Source organism: Hibiscus syriacus, unplaced genomic scaffold, assembly GCF_006381635.1.
Source record: "Hibiscus syriacus cultivar Baekdansim isolate YM2019G1 unplaced genomic scaffold, ASM638163v2 tig00003041_pilon, whole genome shotgun sequence".
Classification (NCBI taxonomy): Eukaryota; Viridiplantae; Streptophyta; class Magnoliopsida; order Malvales; family Malvaceae; genus Hibiscus; species Hibiscus syriacus.
In genome coordinates, this window is record NW_024061960.1 from 9,042,426 (window position 1) to 9,059,938 (window position 17,513).

The window sequence follows — 17,513 nt, forward strand, 5'->3', positions numbered from 1 at the left end:
CATCATCACATACATGCCACAATCATATCTGTTACAAAATTTGAAAACCACACATGTCAATTATGATGAATACTGCATAAATTAAGCTTTCTATTTGTGATAACATCTCATACCCATTCAATTGCTTATTCTTCTTATGCTCCACAAATTTGAAATTTTCAAGGGATACTTTCCTAGAGATCCACATGACTCAACCCAAATGCGTTTCTATTATAAGAATCTAATATTTTAATCTGCATTAAAATAGAAGAAGTTATGCACCAAAAAAATTATGCATTATAATTACATAATGTCCTTTCATACAGACATACATACCAATCTCTTAGCATCCTTCACTCTCTGTTTAGCTGCTTCAGTTGTAAACATACTATCATATATTGTTACAACATGATCTACCATATCCAACACCAACAGATACCAATGTGAATTATGGTAGTTTATTGTGATCATTATCTGCAACAAATTTCACACCCAATTTGACAAAATTCAACATTCTATATCCGAAAACATCATTTGCAATTGGTATGGTGTCTTACCTTCTCACAGTCGGTGAATTTCACATAGTTATCCAATATGACACCCCAGAAGGTAGAAATATTCTCAACACTTTCTTTGTTGTTGGCTTCCAACGCCTGTTGCTGTAATTACGCAACAAACATTATTAATTTACCGTCTATAACACTACTTTTCAATATTTATTAATTTAACTCACCACTAAGAGGTATGGAAGGTAGCCAATCCTCCGGTGTGACTTTTGAGAATCGTAGCATATGGTCCAGGCGAGCAAATCGATAACCTAACAAAATTAATTACACAATCAGAACATATTCAATAAGTTTTATTTATTTTCTACTTTCTACTTACCACACCGCCAACCCATTCCGTAGGCTTCAACGTTGCAACGTCGTATACAGTAGCGAATTGATTTCCCATTGATATTACAGAATATCTGTATGAATCATTAGGATTAATATCTTGTCATGAAATATTTAAATATCACTCACAAAACAATATATTTCACTTACCCCGATTCTAACTCGTTATTCCATAAATAATCACAAATTGCAGCTTCGATGTCATCAATTCCGGTTGGAATATCCGCTTTTTCAACCTACAATTTTGCATACAAATTTTGTCACAACAACATAATAAAAATCAAATTAAGTATTCTTTTATTAAACTTACCTTCTGCTTCTTCTTCTGGGGTGCAGGACATTCCGAATCCAAAACTGCTGCTATAACACTCTCCGGTGTATACATGACATCGACTTCCTTCCTCCTCATTTCTTCCATCTCTTCTTCCTCCTCCCTCTTTTCTTCTTCATATCTTTTCAGTTCATCGTACTTTTTTCTACATAGCTCTTCATATCTTTTATTTCACCCTTCAATTGAGCTCCTTCATCCGAGTATTTATCAACCACCCCCTTCACCCCCGTAAGTTCACTCCTCAAATCAACAACCTCCTTCACCACTCCCTCAAATTTTTCTCCCGTCACCATCTTAATATCACCCCTTAACACCCCAACTTCTTTCACCACTTCACCCCTCAACACCTCTACTTCTTTCACCACTCCATCTATTTTTCCTTCCACTACCCCTTATTCCTCTCGAGTGTATCTTCGACTCTCTCGAGTTTCTCTACGACTTGATCAAGTTTCTCTTCGACTCTTGATTGTCTTTGCATGATTTCAATTGGATTTTTTTGATATCAGCCAATTCAGACATCAAAATGTCGAAGTACTCTGTTTTGCTTCACCGTCGTCCCACTCACCTTCATCCCCCAATACAACCATCCCTCCTTTCTTCTCCTCTGCCTCCACTGCCTCCTCTACATCCTTGCCAATAACCTTCAAAAAATTAAATTACAATATTAAGACATTGATATATTCTTATATTATTTAATTACATTTATTACCATTTCTTGCTTCTTCTCTCTATCCAACTTCAACTTCACCATCACTCTAACCACCTCTTCCTTCCCCCATGCACGGATGCGTGCCACTCCGGTTCTTTCATAAGCCGGCACTGCCTCACAGCCGACCAAAAATCGAACAGTGCAACCTGCATTTATAATAAAATTTATATTTTTATATAAAAACACAAAAAAGTGATTCAACTCATTTACCTCTAAGATTGCTATGCACCCTTTGAGGTATCTCTGGCTGCCCTTTTTAAAGGTGATTATTGATTCAATCAATCTCGAATGGATATATTCAGCCCAATTGAATTCACCCTTCAAGCCTTCATCGCAAATGAGCTTCATATATTCCTTGTTTGTTGACGTATCACCCGTTGGACAAAGAAATATCCCGACAAGGTACAATAGAACTCGGGCCTTCAGCTCATCCCCCAAGTAAGATCCACTTTTGATATCCTCTTCAACTTCAGTATATGCCACCTTATGATTCAAACCATATTTGGAGGCAAGTGCTTTCCAGTTCTTACTCCTACAGACTTCTATAACACTTTTGCCTTTGTTTTGTACCCCCAATACGGCTGCAGCAGTCGATACCCCTAGAGGGAATGAATAATCACCATACTTAGCCATACATTGACTGACGTCAAATTGTGCCATCAAGGATCGACACAATTCCCTCCGAATAGGTCGATCCCTTACTCCGATCAACGATCCAAAACCTATTTCTCCCAGCACATTCAACTGACCCTTCTCCTTAAGGTGTTTAATTAATAAATTCACCCTTTTAATGCTGCACCTTGTCGACACTTCCTACATTTTTTAACAATATATAATGTTATAGTTCTTATATATTTTGTATCAACGTTTACAAGTTTAATGAATACCTTATTTTCATGTGCTTTCCTCCGTTCTTTGTATTCTTTACTATCATTCCTTGACTGTGTGATGTAAGGTTCCTTTTCAGCATCACTCATTGAATTCCATTTGGACCTCACATCTTTTTTCACCTAATATTAAACATAAACGTTTCTTAATCAATACATTAACACTAAATACTACTACTCAATGTCAATTTCATTTACATACCGAACCGCTCTGTGTGCCATCTCCCTTCATCCTTTTACATTCGGCCATACTGTTAACATTTAAAATTTGTAATCAATTTAAAGTTTATCGATACTTTAATCCAATTACTATTTCAACAATAATAACAAAAAGACATTGATACTTACTAGAAGTACATATCCACCCTTTGGTTGCTTTCGAGTCTCGGCCTCAATTTCAAAGTCATCTGCTCCACCAACAATTTTCCAACCCATTGACTCCATTTTTCCTTCATATATCAGTTTACGCAAATCAAATTATTTTGTTACATACCTTTTCAATATACAAATATAGATAACTACTCTTGTGGTAAAACGGTTTTCTTCAAAAGAATTGAATGGCCACACCAAAATGTGTCGGCACATTTATACAACCTATAATATCATTTTCTACCTATAATATTTAATAAAGTATCGACATTATATTTTTCCTTGAATATCTATTTCTACCTGCAATCGGTCCCAAATGCTTCCTTACTCCAAAACCCCAAACAACACATAAAAAACCCTATCGCGATTACTGTAATAATAAAAATTAGGGTTTCGACAACATACTTTTCGATTCGACTGCAGCAACAAACAAACAAACTTCGCTTTAGAAACGCCTTCTGAAATGCAGCAACAATTACTCTTCGATTTCAAAAACTCGTCCGTTCTATCTTTTTTCAGAGGATATTTAGCTATGGCCTTTATATTTTCATCGGATATGTTATTATATTAATCGATACAAATACAAAAGTGTCGATACTTTTATGTCAGGTGTCGATACTTTCGAAAGGATAATTACCTATTTCTTTGAAAGTGTCGATAATTTATTACACGTACTTACGAAAGTGTCGACACTTTCAATATATCCGGTATCATTTTACCGGTTTTATCATTTTGTTACCGGTTTTATCATATTTTTACCTGTTATATCGTTGTGGATCGATATTTTTTTTTAAAGTATCGACACATTATAGGCGCTATAATTGCTTCTCTTTTAAATTCACAAAGTGTCGATCCTTATATAACGTATCGACACTTTTAAATTTACCGGTTTTAACATTTTGTTACCGGTTTTATCATATTTTTACCTGGTATATCGTTTTGGATCGATATATTTTTTAAAAGTATCGACACTTTTTAGGATTTAAAACTGCTTTTAAAGTTATGTAATTTATGTTTCAATTTATTTAATAGTGTTTCATGTTTTCCACCTACAATATTAATTTAATAAATTAATTTACACAAAATTATATTTGATTGTTTTGATATTTTATAAAATATTATTTAGAATTTAAATTTAACAATATTAACCAAATATAATAATAAATATGTTTTCAACAGTGAAATAAGTATGGACACTTTTATAAAAATGATATATACTTTTTTGAAAGTTATGTAATTTATGTTTCAATTTTTTTAATAGTGTTTCATGTTTTCCACCTACAATATTAATTTAATAATTTCATTTACACAAAAAATCATTTGATTGTTTTGATATTTTATAAAATATTATTTAGATTTTAAATTTAACAATATTAACTAAAGATAATAATAAATATATTTTCACAGTGAAATAAGTATGGACACTTTTATAAAAAGGATAGATAATTTACAATATAACAGGTAAAAATATGACAAAACCAGATTCATTATGACAAAACCGGTAAAATTTACTTGATATGTTAAACGTATGGACACTTTTATAAAAAGGATAGATACTTACCGATAACCAAAGTTTACCGGTTACCAAATTTTTTAATAGTTTTTCATATTTTCTACCTAAAACATTATTAGTTGTCAACATAATAGGTACCGCTAAACCGAATTTATTAAATACATTTTAATGTATCCGATAATGCTGTATATTAGCCGTATATTAACCCGCCTTTCCTGAGACAATTCCCGGAGGATGGCTCTCTCGAACATGAAAGAAGCAAGAAGAAAGCAGCAGTAATAATCCCATTTTACTATTAACAACCATGTGGGAGTGGGAGTGGGAGTGGGAGTGGGAGTGGGAGTGAGTGACGTAAAGGTTGAATAGTAAAGGAAGTAGGGTAGCAGATGAGTAAATGAACATAAAATAGATGGAAAAAGAAGGGAGAGAGAGAAAGAAAGGAGAGTCTGAGAAGATATATTCAAACAGTACTGGTATATATTAACAGTACAACACACAATACTTTTGAGTTGAAGCTTTTACAGTATAATAATCTTCAGATGACTTTCATTTCATATGACAATACACAAAGCAGTAAAAGAGCACCAGTTATTTTTCTCTCAGGAATACATAACCACAAACAAGGCAGACACTAAAACAGAATTTTAAAGATATGTAAAGTTATAAACCAAAACCATTTCACAAAATTGTTGTTTGCGTTCTTTAATGATTTATATTGGCTGCGATGTTCTGACCTGTGGCTTGACATTATCGACCGGAAGTTGAGAATTTGCATCCGGCAACACTACCGCAGAAGCTGCAGTCATGGTTTGGTACTGAGAAGACATTGTAGGAGGCGGAGTCAGAGGCCGAGTATAATATACCTGACCACGAGCGGGATCAGTGAATTCATAAGCATATGAAGCAGTTGCGGCAGAAGTAGGTGCCACCGATTGTGATGGATGGTGAATGTGAGAGTAACCCATATATTGTTGCCGATGTTGATTGTTTGGCACTTGAACAAGTTGTGGTGTACCAGTGGCTGTTATCCTGTACACTCCAGTGGCAGCAGTCATTTCGGGTTCGGCGATAGGAGGATTTTTCATATGGCTGTATGCTAGAGTAGTCAATGGACGGCTGGATGGGATCGCTGTGGCGGCTTCACTGATACTAGATTGCTGGACAGGCATGTTGTAAGCTTGGGCTTGAGTTGCAGGCACATAATACAGGGGATATTGCTGATCAATCTGTGTGTGATGCCGATGATGGCTTTGTTGTTGTGAAGGATATACAGGGTAATAAGCCGAGATTGGCACTGCCCCAGTGGGGTGATGCTGAATGTAATGTGCTGCACCAGCATGTAAGAATTGTTGTTGTTGTTGTTGTTGCTGATCGAATTGGGGTTGCTGCAAAATATAACCAGAGTCTTGAACCGGTTGTTGCATCGGAACCTGAGGGTTTGAATTAGGATCGACAGGGTTTGCAGGAGCCCTGTTAGTCCCAGATGAGATTTGAACAACTGGGTCTTGATAAATCATCGGTTTTTGGCGTGACAACGGATTTGTAAAGCTACTATCACTGCTAAAAATTACAAACATAAAAAACATCTCAGCCACTTTCTAAAATTCTAACAGTAAACAGTAGAAACGAATTCAGGGATGATTAAAAAAACTGTACCTTGAGACGGAATCCGGAGAAGCCAATTCATGACCACTGCCGGACTTCTGTTGGTTTTGGAGACGCTGAGGCAGTGACTGTGGAGCTGCTGGTTTTCTATACCCAACAGGAGCCCCATGATCGGATCTTTCATCATCGAAGAAGCCCCTATTAGTATACTCTCCGGGAACCACACCTGAAGTCAAACCCAGCCCATCACCGGGAACAACAATGCCCACCGGCATAGGCGGGGACGTTGGCAAAGCCACGAACCCTTCCTCCTGCTGCTTCACACCTCCAGGTCCACCACCGCTGCCAGAAGTTAGAGTAAACTGAGCAAACCGTTCTTCAATCCCCATCAATTTAGGCTCTCTCTGGTCCTCGGGGCGGACTCGAATTGGAGGCAAGTTAGCAAGCGAAGGAGACGAAGATGTTGAACCAAATGAAGAATTAGTTTCAAGCATAGGAGAATCGGGAATTGAATGAACATCTTGGTTTTTCGAATTCATATTCTTCCGACTCCCGGTCCCGTCATCTTTCAAACCAGCTTCAACGACATTAACCTGACGATCATCGTCCAATCCCAACAAACAATTCACGTTCGTAGCCGAATCCGAGAACCCTCTGTTTATCAACCCCGACCCATTCAATGCGTTGAGAAACCATTCATCGGACTTGGTCGAATTATTAATGATCGGCCCAACTGAATGGGAAGAGACCGGTATCTCCTCCGGATTAAGAGGGAAAAGAAAGAGGCGAATACGGGAGGACTTGCTTGATGACGTGGTCTGCGAACAGGTACGGTCGTACTCTTCGATCATGTTCTCAAGGTCTTCGTCGGTTGTAACGGAGATGAGAGAGTCGAGATCTTCGGAGGGAAGCTGGTACTTGAGAGTAAACGGGCGGCCGTGAAGAAGAGAATGGGAGAGACGGTGATGGAGAGAGGCGAGGGAATTGTGGCGGTCTACCACAACCATATGAGTGTCTCCGCCGATATAACTTAACGTTTTATCGTGGGGACGAGGGAAGATGGTGCCGCCATAGCTGCACATAAGGCGGAGCTTCAAGTGGAGAGCAGGGGCAGGAGCAGGGTCTTCCCATGAGTCCGTGTGTCGGGAGCGTGGTGAAGAATCGATGGAATCAGCATAAGTGGTGGGGATTGCGGCAGCGGGGAAGGCTGAATTGTTGATAGCCGATGAAAGAGGTGGAGCAGCCGCGGGTGGCGGAGGTGCGGTTTCCATTTCCGGAGAGAGAGAAAAAGGAGGGTATTAAGGTGGTAGAAATTTGATGCTTTTATATATAGGTAAGGTAGATACTCAACACCTAGTTTTGCCTTTCGACTAGCTGTTTCTTTTTCTTTTTGGGTATCTTCAAAAATAATTTAGGAGAAATTAACTGAACCACTATGTCAGTATTAATAATTTTTCTTAATTATATTATAGCAAGTTGAAATAAAATAAAACTATGTTCAGTCAAATGGTTTGACAGCTACTTTACTCCCTGCTAATTATCATTAACCCTGGATACTTTGTAGAGCTGTAAACGGTTAAGACACTAACCATCGCCCTAAAATAATAAAATAAAGTTAAAAAATAAATAATCGATTGAGTTTAGTTGAAAAATTAAATTATTCTAGTTAATGAATCATATTTTATAATTCAAATTTTATTTAAATTTTTTTTTGAGTTGAATCAAGTTTGTGAAATTTGTGTTGACTTGAATTGAGTTAAATTATTTGAGTTTATTTTTATAAATATTTATAATGTTTATAGTACTATTTGATTACAATTTAAAAGGTTTTTAATAACCATAAACAATATATATACACGCACACATACATATAACATATATAGTTGAGGACTTAATTCAAACTTAAAAATCAATTATATTATTTGAATTTTATTTTATAAACCAACTCGAATTTAAAATTTTCTCAAGTTGAATCGGCTTTACTAAATTATGATTCGAGTCGAATGATTTTTTTTAATTTTTTTCATTCAAATTGATTTTTATTCACCTCTCAACTAAAAAAATATTCCATTTTAATTAATTATTAAAATATCCTTTAAATTTCACATATAATAAAATCGTCACCAATTAAGTAATTGTTGAAATGATAGGTATTACGTATATTTATATTTTGTAATAGAATTTGTATAATTTTTTATACACATTGTTTTTTATATCTTTTTAATATAACATAAAAATGTATCAATTTAATTAATAATTAATAATAAATATTATTTTTAATATTTAATTAGTTTCATAGTGATATTTGAATAATTGAAGCTACACCCCATCATCTTTTTTTGAATAATTGAAGCTACACCCCATCATCTTTTTTATAGTTTGGGATAATCATAAAGAAATATTTATTTAGATTTTTTTTAATTTATTAACAATATATATATACCTTATAGATATTATATTTTATCATTGATGTCACTTGATAGTTCTTACGCTCATCATTTTTTTATGTATTATCTTTAAACATATAATATATTGTATTTATCTCAGATTAATCAATATATATTTATATATATTAAACAAATTAGTTTGTGAGTTTGTTTTAAAAGTAGGTAGCAATAGTTATCCTTTATTTAGTCACATTTTTATATTCGATATAATTGTTGTATTAATTCATTTAAATTATTATTTTGTTTAAAAATATTCAAAATTATAAAATTTATCGTGAGTTTATTTTATGGCTTTGCACTGCATACTAGTATTATAAATGAGGTGAGACAAATATGAGTTATTCAAGTTTGATTCTAGCAAAGTTTGATAAATACTCAACTTGAATGGACTCAAATTGAGCTCAAACTCGACTCGAGTTCTTAACAAGTCAAAACGAGCTATTTGATACTCAACTCGAAAAACTTGTGACCAATTTAAAAAAATAATAAATTACAATTTACTTTTTTAAAAAATTAAATTATTAATAATATTAATACTTATATACTTAAGGTTAAGGTTTGAATTCGAGTTTGAACTTCAACTAATTAAGATATTTCTTTGATTTTAGACTTTTTAGAACTTCAGTTTATTGTTTTGAATTCAAGTCGAGCTTAAGAATTTTAAGTTCACAAATTTTCAAACAGAATTAAACTCAATTTTAACATTTTTTAATCAAGTCGAACTCTGCAATACTCAAACTTAACTCGGCTCGTTAATAACCCTAGTTCAGACAACTTAAATGAGAAGCGCCCTTTCCCTGTCTCTTATGACTTTTCTATTTGAAGCAAATTCAGCATACCCTCATCCAAGTTTTCAACTTATCAGTGAGTCAACCTCACCCTTTTTCCATTGCACCAACTTCGACTCTCTATCTCTACCCTTCCTCAGTCAGTTACGGCTGCATATCTCAAGTATCAAGCTCCAGCCTCAACCCACGAAAAAAATAATCAAAAGAAGTTGTAATTAAGACAATTGTCTTCGTTAGTTATAAGTTAATTTAATGAACCAAACTATTAATTTTTTTTAAGTAATATTCAGATTACGAATTCTAATATTTAAATTAAAATAATTGTGTTAGAATAATACTTTTATAATAAATCATTGTAGTATCTCATTTTGATTAATTTATTGTCGAATTAAACACAATAGTTATAAAAAAATAAACAGATGCCTTATAAATTATTTAACTTTATGTAAAAAAAAATCAAATCAAATTAAATTTATCATTGCCATATTTAGCTCGATCTATTTATAGGGTGTAAATGATTAGAACGTTGAGTGAACTGTTCGTGAACCGTTCGTTTATTAAGCTAAATAAACGAGTATGAATAAAAAATTTATGTTTATTTAATAAATGAACGAACATGAATATATGTGTGTGTGATTCATTTATGTTTACGAACAAAACTCATTTATCAACCCATTAATTTATGTTAATGAACAAGCTCTTTTATCATTCTAGTCTTATTATTTGTCTTTATTTCTTTTTTTATTTTATTGTAAATTTTATAATTTTAGAACATTAAATTATTTTTAATGTCAATTTAGTGATATCCTAACAATGAAAATTGTTTATATTATTTTGAAAGATTATTCGACCTCATATTTTATATTATAGTTTAAATATTAATATAAATTTGTAATGGATAACATATAATAATTTTAATTAATATAGAAATACATCAACGATTGAGTTAAATTTAAAAAGGAGGAGAATAAAAACTATACGCAACCAAAGTAGACGTTGAAAATCAGAATTTTCTTTTGGTATTGTGGAAAATCAACTTTAGGAAACGCGGTTTCGTTAATTTGAAAAGAAAGAAATAGAAAATTGAAAGCACCTCGAAACAGTAGCTTAACTTACCCGAACCGCCAAACGTAGCCGCAACGGCTGACGCAATCACATTATTCAGGTTTTATACATTTTATTATATATTTTATAACGTAAACCGGTAAAAGTCGAGAAGCGGGAAACGTAGTAGGCACAACACAAGCACGCGCTGGCATTGGGCGAAGCGGGAATGATCTGTCAGGCGGTGGAAGAAGAGGTGCAGCGCTGTAAAGTAGTGGAAAAGGCTTAGCCAAATGCAATGGGGGGAGTTACAAAGTGCGGTATCCTTAATATATATTTAAAAAAGGTATTATCGATTTTATTATTATTTAAATAAAAAAATTGATAAAAAAATATTTAAAAAATTATTATTTTTACCTTAAATATCAATATTTTTTAACATTTCAAATAAAATGTCTAACAATAATAAAATTAATAAAAAATAATAAAATAGGTAAAAATAATAATATTTTAGATATTTTTACTTATTTTATTTTTTAAATAATAATAAAATCGATAATATATCTTTAACCGTATATTAAGATTATTGTACGTGATCATTTCCCATCAAAATTTAAATTCATGGTTACAAGAATCAGATGCTCTTGTTCTGTATTCTGATGGTCTAACGTTTCATTTTCTAGAACCAGAATCTTCACGTCACATTTGAGGATAGGCCGACTGGGAATGCAATTGAACCCAACTATATATATATATATATATAGATAATTATATTTTTAATATTTTAACCATTATTTTTGTTATGTTTGGTCATTTAATTAATATTTTTTAATTATATAGTTTTGATTTTTTTATCATTCACAGTTAAAAATTTAAATAAATTAAAAAACCTATCAATATCACTAAAAAATTAAAACTAAAAATTAGGTATAATTTTTTAAAAAATAATGATCAAAAGGAGAAAAATTATTGTTGTGATACTAAACATATAGTTTATTTTATTTTCATTAACGTGAAACAAGTTCACATTTGAAATCTTTTGTCCTGCACCAATAACCAGTTGGTCTAATAAGATGAAACATTAGATTCTTTAGGTAATGTCACATGTTTAAATCATGACGTTTATGAAAGGAATAAATTAGGTAGGGAAGATTGTCCCTATAATGAACCTCTGTCATTTGATGTGTTTATGATATTTATTTTTGTATATTATTAATGACGTGCCTTATCCAATAAGAATTAAGCAATGATGTAAATAATACAATAAAATACGAATTTAATCTCCTTAAAATCAATCTGGGCGTCCTAAAAGGAAGAGTTCTTATGCAATCATCCTCCCTTGGAGCATTGAATGTAGTGTTTAAGTAAACTTGAAATGGGCTGTTGAACAAATCATGAATTGGGCTACAAAAACACTTCATCCAACGAAGAATTTCGCCTTAAGATCTTTGAGGGATAACCTACTGGAAACTTGAGAATTTGATACCTTAACTTGTGCAAGGATAGTGCAATTCATAATGTAGATATAAAGGAAAAAAATAGTCTCGATCTTTTTGTACGATGATAATTGAAACGGTTAGATTTCATGTATAAATATTTCAAAATATTATAATTTAATTATGTTTGTACTTCTACATTCAACTATGACAACTCTTATCCAATTCAGTTTTGTTTTGTTAAGACTAAAGAAGAGCATTTCTTAGTTATAAATGAGAGGGGAGGGGGGAAATCGACCTCTTCAATTCAATTAATTATTTCTCTTGCCCAAAGGTGTTATAGTCTTTGGATTGGATAGGCACATATCTTATTCTGATTTAATTAAACTTAGATTTCAAATGTTAAAGTTACAGTAAAACGCGACGTGTTCGAATTCTGATCGCTTTTATGCCATAAAAAGGGACTTTGCACGCAAAAAAACGTCCCACCAAAGAGGACGGGTTAATAAACAATTGCCAACCTTGCTTTGCCAAGAGAGATATATTGAATTTGGCTATGTCCTTAAACCCGAGTCCGCCATTCTCCTTTAGTTGGCACAAACCGTCCCGTAAACCTAGTTATTAGATAATGTAAGAGAGAATAAGATTTTTGTTGCTTGTAAATATAACGAGAGAGCTTTTGATTTGAAGATTGAGGGTTTGTTCGGGTAAAATTGTTTTAAGGGTAAACTACACCAATGGTCATTAATATTTGAGTAAATTATTAATTTTATATTAACATTGTAAAAGTAACAAATTAATCACTAACGTTTTCGATTTATAACAAAACGGTCACTTTACTATCATCCATTAAATTTATGATGTGGCAGCGTTAACAAAAATGCTAATATTTACTTTTACCCTAAACTTCTGCTAAAACATCAAATAGGTCCGTAAACAATGGTTTTATATCTAATTTATAAAAAAAAAAAAAAAACTTTCTAGTTTCCATTTTCTTTCAAGCACCCCATCACTTCCACTATATTTGATTCACCTTCCTTACAAAACGGGTCCTTGGAGAAAGATAAGCATGAAAAGGTGAGGAAAGTGATTCCATACTGTCTTGGGTTTTAATCATGCCTATATGGATCTTCCCATGGTGTCGATGGAATAGAAAAATGTTCATGCAGACTATTTTTACATATCAAATATGTGAAACAGATCGAGACATTAGATTGTTTGCTACAAGGATTTTGGTGTTCAAAGTGTGATAGAAGTGTTTTTGCACAATGATGAGCCAAATTATAAAATCATCCTCCCGCAGGGATTAAATAGCTTGGGGAGTGGTGACAATTTTAATTTTGTTTATCTTCATTCTTTATATATTAATCTACTTCACGATGAGTCTTCCTAAAATGTTCAACTTGCATGTGTTACAGCTATTCGAAGGATCCTTTTACGTGGCCCTCAGGATGTTCTGCTTAAATTGAGAACAGAGTGGGTGAAATGCATTGATTTTCCGTTGCTCAACAGAAAGAAGTCCACAAGAGAAGCATTCTGCATTCAGATTAATTCATTCCTTCAAGATCCAATACTGAGTTTTCTATTTTCAGATGGGAATGCTTCATGTAAAAGCAGTGAGGAAAACTTTTTGGGTACGATTAAAAATGCTCTGGCAGCTACTGAAGATTCCCAAATAACAGAGACTCTTCTGGAATCTGCTGCAGAAATTATGATGGCAGTTGATGTTTATAGACCTATAGTTAACTCTTCCTATTTTTTCTTATCTTATTGGTTGATCAAATGGGCAATCCATACTTGACTGCCAGAATGAATGCATCACGACTTATACACAAAGCTTGTTGTTTCCATTTTAATGGAGGATTTGATTCTATCTACGGCTTGTAAGCCTTCCAAAAATGGTGAAAGAGTTCGCAAAGGCAGTTTTCGGTGCTGAAACTAAAGAGCTACTTAAGAAGATATTCCAATTGTTCTTCCAATGCTTGTAGTGTCGCAGCAGGAAGTGGTGGAGTGTTTGGGGGAAAAATAGAAATTAGAAAGTTTTGAGGTAAATTAGATATAAAATAATTATTCAAGAACTTATTTGATGTTTTTGCAGTAGTTTAGGGGTAAAACTAAATAATAAATTTTTTTGTTAACGTTGTCACGATATCAATTTAACACGGATGATGGTGGAGTGAATAATTTGCTATAAATCGAAAATGTTAATGACCAATTTGTTACTTTTGAAACTTCAGTGGAAAAAATGAAAACTTACCCAAACATTAATGATCATTAGTATAGTTTACCCTTGTTCTACTAATGTATTAGAAAAATATATCAGTGAACAAAATTTATTTTTTAACTAAGATGTTTGCTACAATATTTGTGGAAGACATCAAAATCACTCTACGATTTTAAAAACCCACAGATTACAAGGTGTCTTCTCAGATTTCATGCATACATGATAGAAGGAATAATTGATGATCCTCCAAAAATTGTCTGATGATGTAGATGTCTTTTAGAAGTAGTTTTGTGATCAATGTGATTTCTTCAACTAGGGTGTTTGCACATATGGATCACCTGACAACTACGAGAGCGTTGTCAGCTATCCCTGCTATCATGCATGCATGGAGCTTCGAGAAGACACCCTTATTCACATATTTTTTAAAATTGTTGAATGATCCAAGTATTTTATAAAAATCATCGGGTAATTCTAACATCTTATATAGATGCTATAATAAACACCCTAATTAATATATATATATATACTCTATATTTTTCTTTCTTTTTCTTTAATATTATGAAACCAATTAAGAGATTTAATTAGATATGATATAGGAGGTAGTTATAGTTGTGATAAAGAAGCAATCAAATGATGGCTTCCTTGGTTCTTCCCAAATGGCTTATATGTCTTAATCTCACTTGATGACTTGAAATTTCTTTAAAACTTCACATACACAATAACCCACCATTAAATTAACTTCTATTACAAGCAAATCAAATGCCTCTCTAACTGCTACTGGGCCATTACCCCTTTATTAATTCAGCTTCCCTGGCCTTTTAGACGACACCGTTTTTCTTTAAAAAATAAATTATAAATAAATTAAATTGATTAATTAGATTTGCTTAGGTTAACTTGTAATCCTTTCATTTAACGTAACACAATAGTGTCCTTTATTTATACATAATTTGTTTATTCATTTATGATGTGGAATTTTGATCTTCAATTTTGTTTTATATTAAATGACTTAAATACCCATAACGAGTGATTTAAGATGTTTGAAATACAGGGGTGACACTGGTAAAATGTTGCAAAGACTAGATGTGGACAAAAGGGTAATTCTGTAATGTGCTTATTTTAACGGTTTTGATTCCGGAATTCCTTTCTCTTCGATTCACGGAGGGCCCACCTTTTCCCTCCAAATCTTTCTTCAACAAACCCATTTATCAGATTTCTTCCTTTGGCTTTCATTATAATTTCTCTCCATCCAAACAAAACGAAAAGGAAAAAATAAACCACAAATACCTCTCCCTCTGCTCTAATTAGAATTCCAGAAGTGTTCTTTAAAGGTTCAGGTGAGCGTCAAATTTGCCCCGATTCAATGCCTTTTTCTCGCTTAATCTCTTTCTGCTCTTTGTTTTTGTTTGATATGACTGCATTTTTTAAATTATTTTTCAGGCTTTCAGTACATTCAATCGCAAATGCAAAACGACAATGTTTCAACCGCATACGTTGACCTCACAGCCAGACAATCGAACGATCACCCCGGCAGCGGAGTTTACTCTTCCTCCGCCGCTGCCGCCTCTCTCTTCGCTCTATATAATCCCCGTCTCCTCATGCAACAGCATCAAGATATGATTAACCGCCACAGCCTCTGCCTCGCGCGCTTCCGCGAAGCTGCAAAAGAAGCCGAATCACTCCGCCAAGAGAATACTTGTCTGAGATCAGTCAATTGCGACCTCAACAAGCAACTCGGCGTACTGATCCAAGCCTCAGTCCAGGACCACTTTGCATCCTATGATTACAACACCACGCCGTTTGAGTTGGTGAACGCTTTGGGAGGACTCTGTCTCGGTGGTGACGGTGTAGAAGAGGAAGAAGTTTCTGATGTGGAAGATGAAGTGGATTTTGAGAGGGTTATGTTGCCTAAGAGCATATCCGTTAGGTCTAATGGATATCTGAAGATGATGAGTAAAGTTGGAGCAGCGAGCCATCGTGGTAAAACTCGGGGATTAACTCGGACCGCAACTGCAAATGCTTCTCAACAGATCAGTGGAGCTGTGAGTTTAATTTTAACATTCTTTTAATTTTTCTTCTTATTTATGTTTGGATTTCAAATTCATAATTTCCAGTTTACTGTTGTGTATTTTGTTTATTCTGCCATTTAAGTTCCAGTAATATTTTTCTCGCAGCAAAACAAAGGAATGGGCACCATTAATTATATTGACTTTTATTTTATTTTATTTAATGAATGCCTTTCTCTGACTTGGCAATGAATTATTTTAGAAGCAACTAAGCTTATATTGTCTGTCATTAATATCAGTAATAGAATTACATTTGTTTTTTGTTCTAATTAGTTAAATCCTTATAATAGATCTGCTGATTAATTTTTTTAGGCGAATGTGAAGCAGAAGGTTTACGTGCAAGGAGGGAAGGAGGAAGAAGAGCCACTCGAACTGGAAGTATACAACCAAGGCATGTTAAAGACAGAGCTCTGCAACAAATGGCAAGAGACTGGTGCGTGTCCATATGGTGACTACTGCCAGTTCGCTCACAGTATTGAAGAGCTCCGCCCTGTAATACGCCACCCTCGATACAAGACTGAGGTCTGCAGGATGGTCCTTGCTGGTAATGTCTGTCCTTACGGCCATCGATGCCATTTCCGTCACGCACTTACTGAACAGGAGAAGGCCGTTGGCCACCTAAAGGCCAGAATCAGATAAGCCTATTCCATCAGCTGCAGATGTTCATATATTAGAAAAATAATAAAGGTACGATGAACACATTAAATTTCGAAATCAGAATCATAAAAGAAGAAAAAGTTATGAAAGACGGGAATTAGTAGAGGCTTTGTTTCCCCGGATAGAGGGAGGTTTGTGGAGGTGATTAGGGATATTCATCCTTTTTTTTAACGTCTCTGAAATATGTTTGTTACTTCAAGTAGCATGAGGACTAGCTGGGAAGTTCGGTGCGCTTAAACCAAACAACAGTTCAACCAAAAGAGGCCATTAATGGTAATGACGTTCTTGGAGTCTGGCAAAATAAACATCTTCTTTGGAGTCGATATTCATGTCATTAGCCTCTTGAAACTTTTATTGGATAAGCTTTTCCCCTCTTACTAAAACATGTGGCATACAGTTTCTCGTTTTCAAGAGTAAATTACTATTACACATTGGATTTAAAACCTCAATTTTTTTTAAAGAATTATTACGTACCTCATTCTTATTTTGACACATCTAGCTATATGGAGGTAGAAAAAGGTTCCTATATTTTTTTACCATAATAAAACTATCCAAGGATGAGATT

The 17,513-nt window shown here is 33.7% G+C and overlaps 2 protein-coding genes across 3 annotated transcripts; one reads left to right on the forward strand and one right to left on the reverse strand.

The window, feature by feature from the left end:
- Nucleotides 1-5,166: 5,166 nt before the first annotated feature.
- On the reverse strand, nucleotides 5,167-7,583 carry LOC120171865 (dendritic arbor reduction protein 1-like). 2 transcript variants are annotated; one of them, XM_039179497.1, is made up of 4 exons: nucleotides 6,341-7,580; nucleotides 6,023-6,241; nucleotides 5,484-5,968; nucleotides 5,167-5,447 (listed from the first exon to the last, which is right to left on the reverse strand). In XM_039179497.1, exons 1-4 carry the CDS (start codon nucleotides 7,558-7,560, stop codon nucleotides 5,395-5,397), a joined length of 1,977 nt encoding a protein of 658 aa, XP_039035428.1. In that variant the 5' UTR covers nucleotides 7,561-7,580; the 3' UTR covers nucleotides 5,167-5,394. The 2 variants fall into 2 exon arrangements, with proteins under 2 accessions (XP_039035428.1, XP_039035426.1); XM_039179495.1 differs by having other exon boundaries at nucleotides 5,167-6,241; nucleotides 6,341-7,583.
- Nucleotides 7,584-15,484: 7,901 nt separating this feature from the next.
- Nucleotides 15,485-17,261, forward strand: LOC120167445 (zinc finger CCCH domain-containing protein 15-like). Its single transcript, XM_039176462.1, has 3 exons — nucleotides 15,485-15,562; nucleotides 15,666-16,267; nucleotides 16,604-17,261. The coding sequence occupies exons 2-3, from the start codon at nucleotides 15,689-15,691 to the stop codon at nucleotides 16,928-16,930; spliced, it is 906 nt and encodes a 301-aa protein (XP_039032393.1). The 5' UTR covers nucleotides 15,485-15,562; nucleotides 15,666-15,688; the 3' UTR covers nucleotides 16,931-17,261.
- Nucleotides 17,262-17,513: the final 252 nt, after the last annotated feature.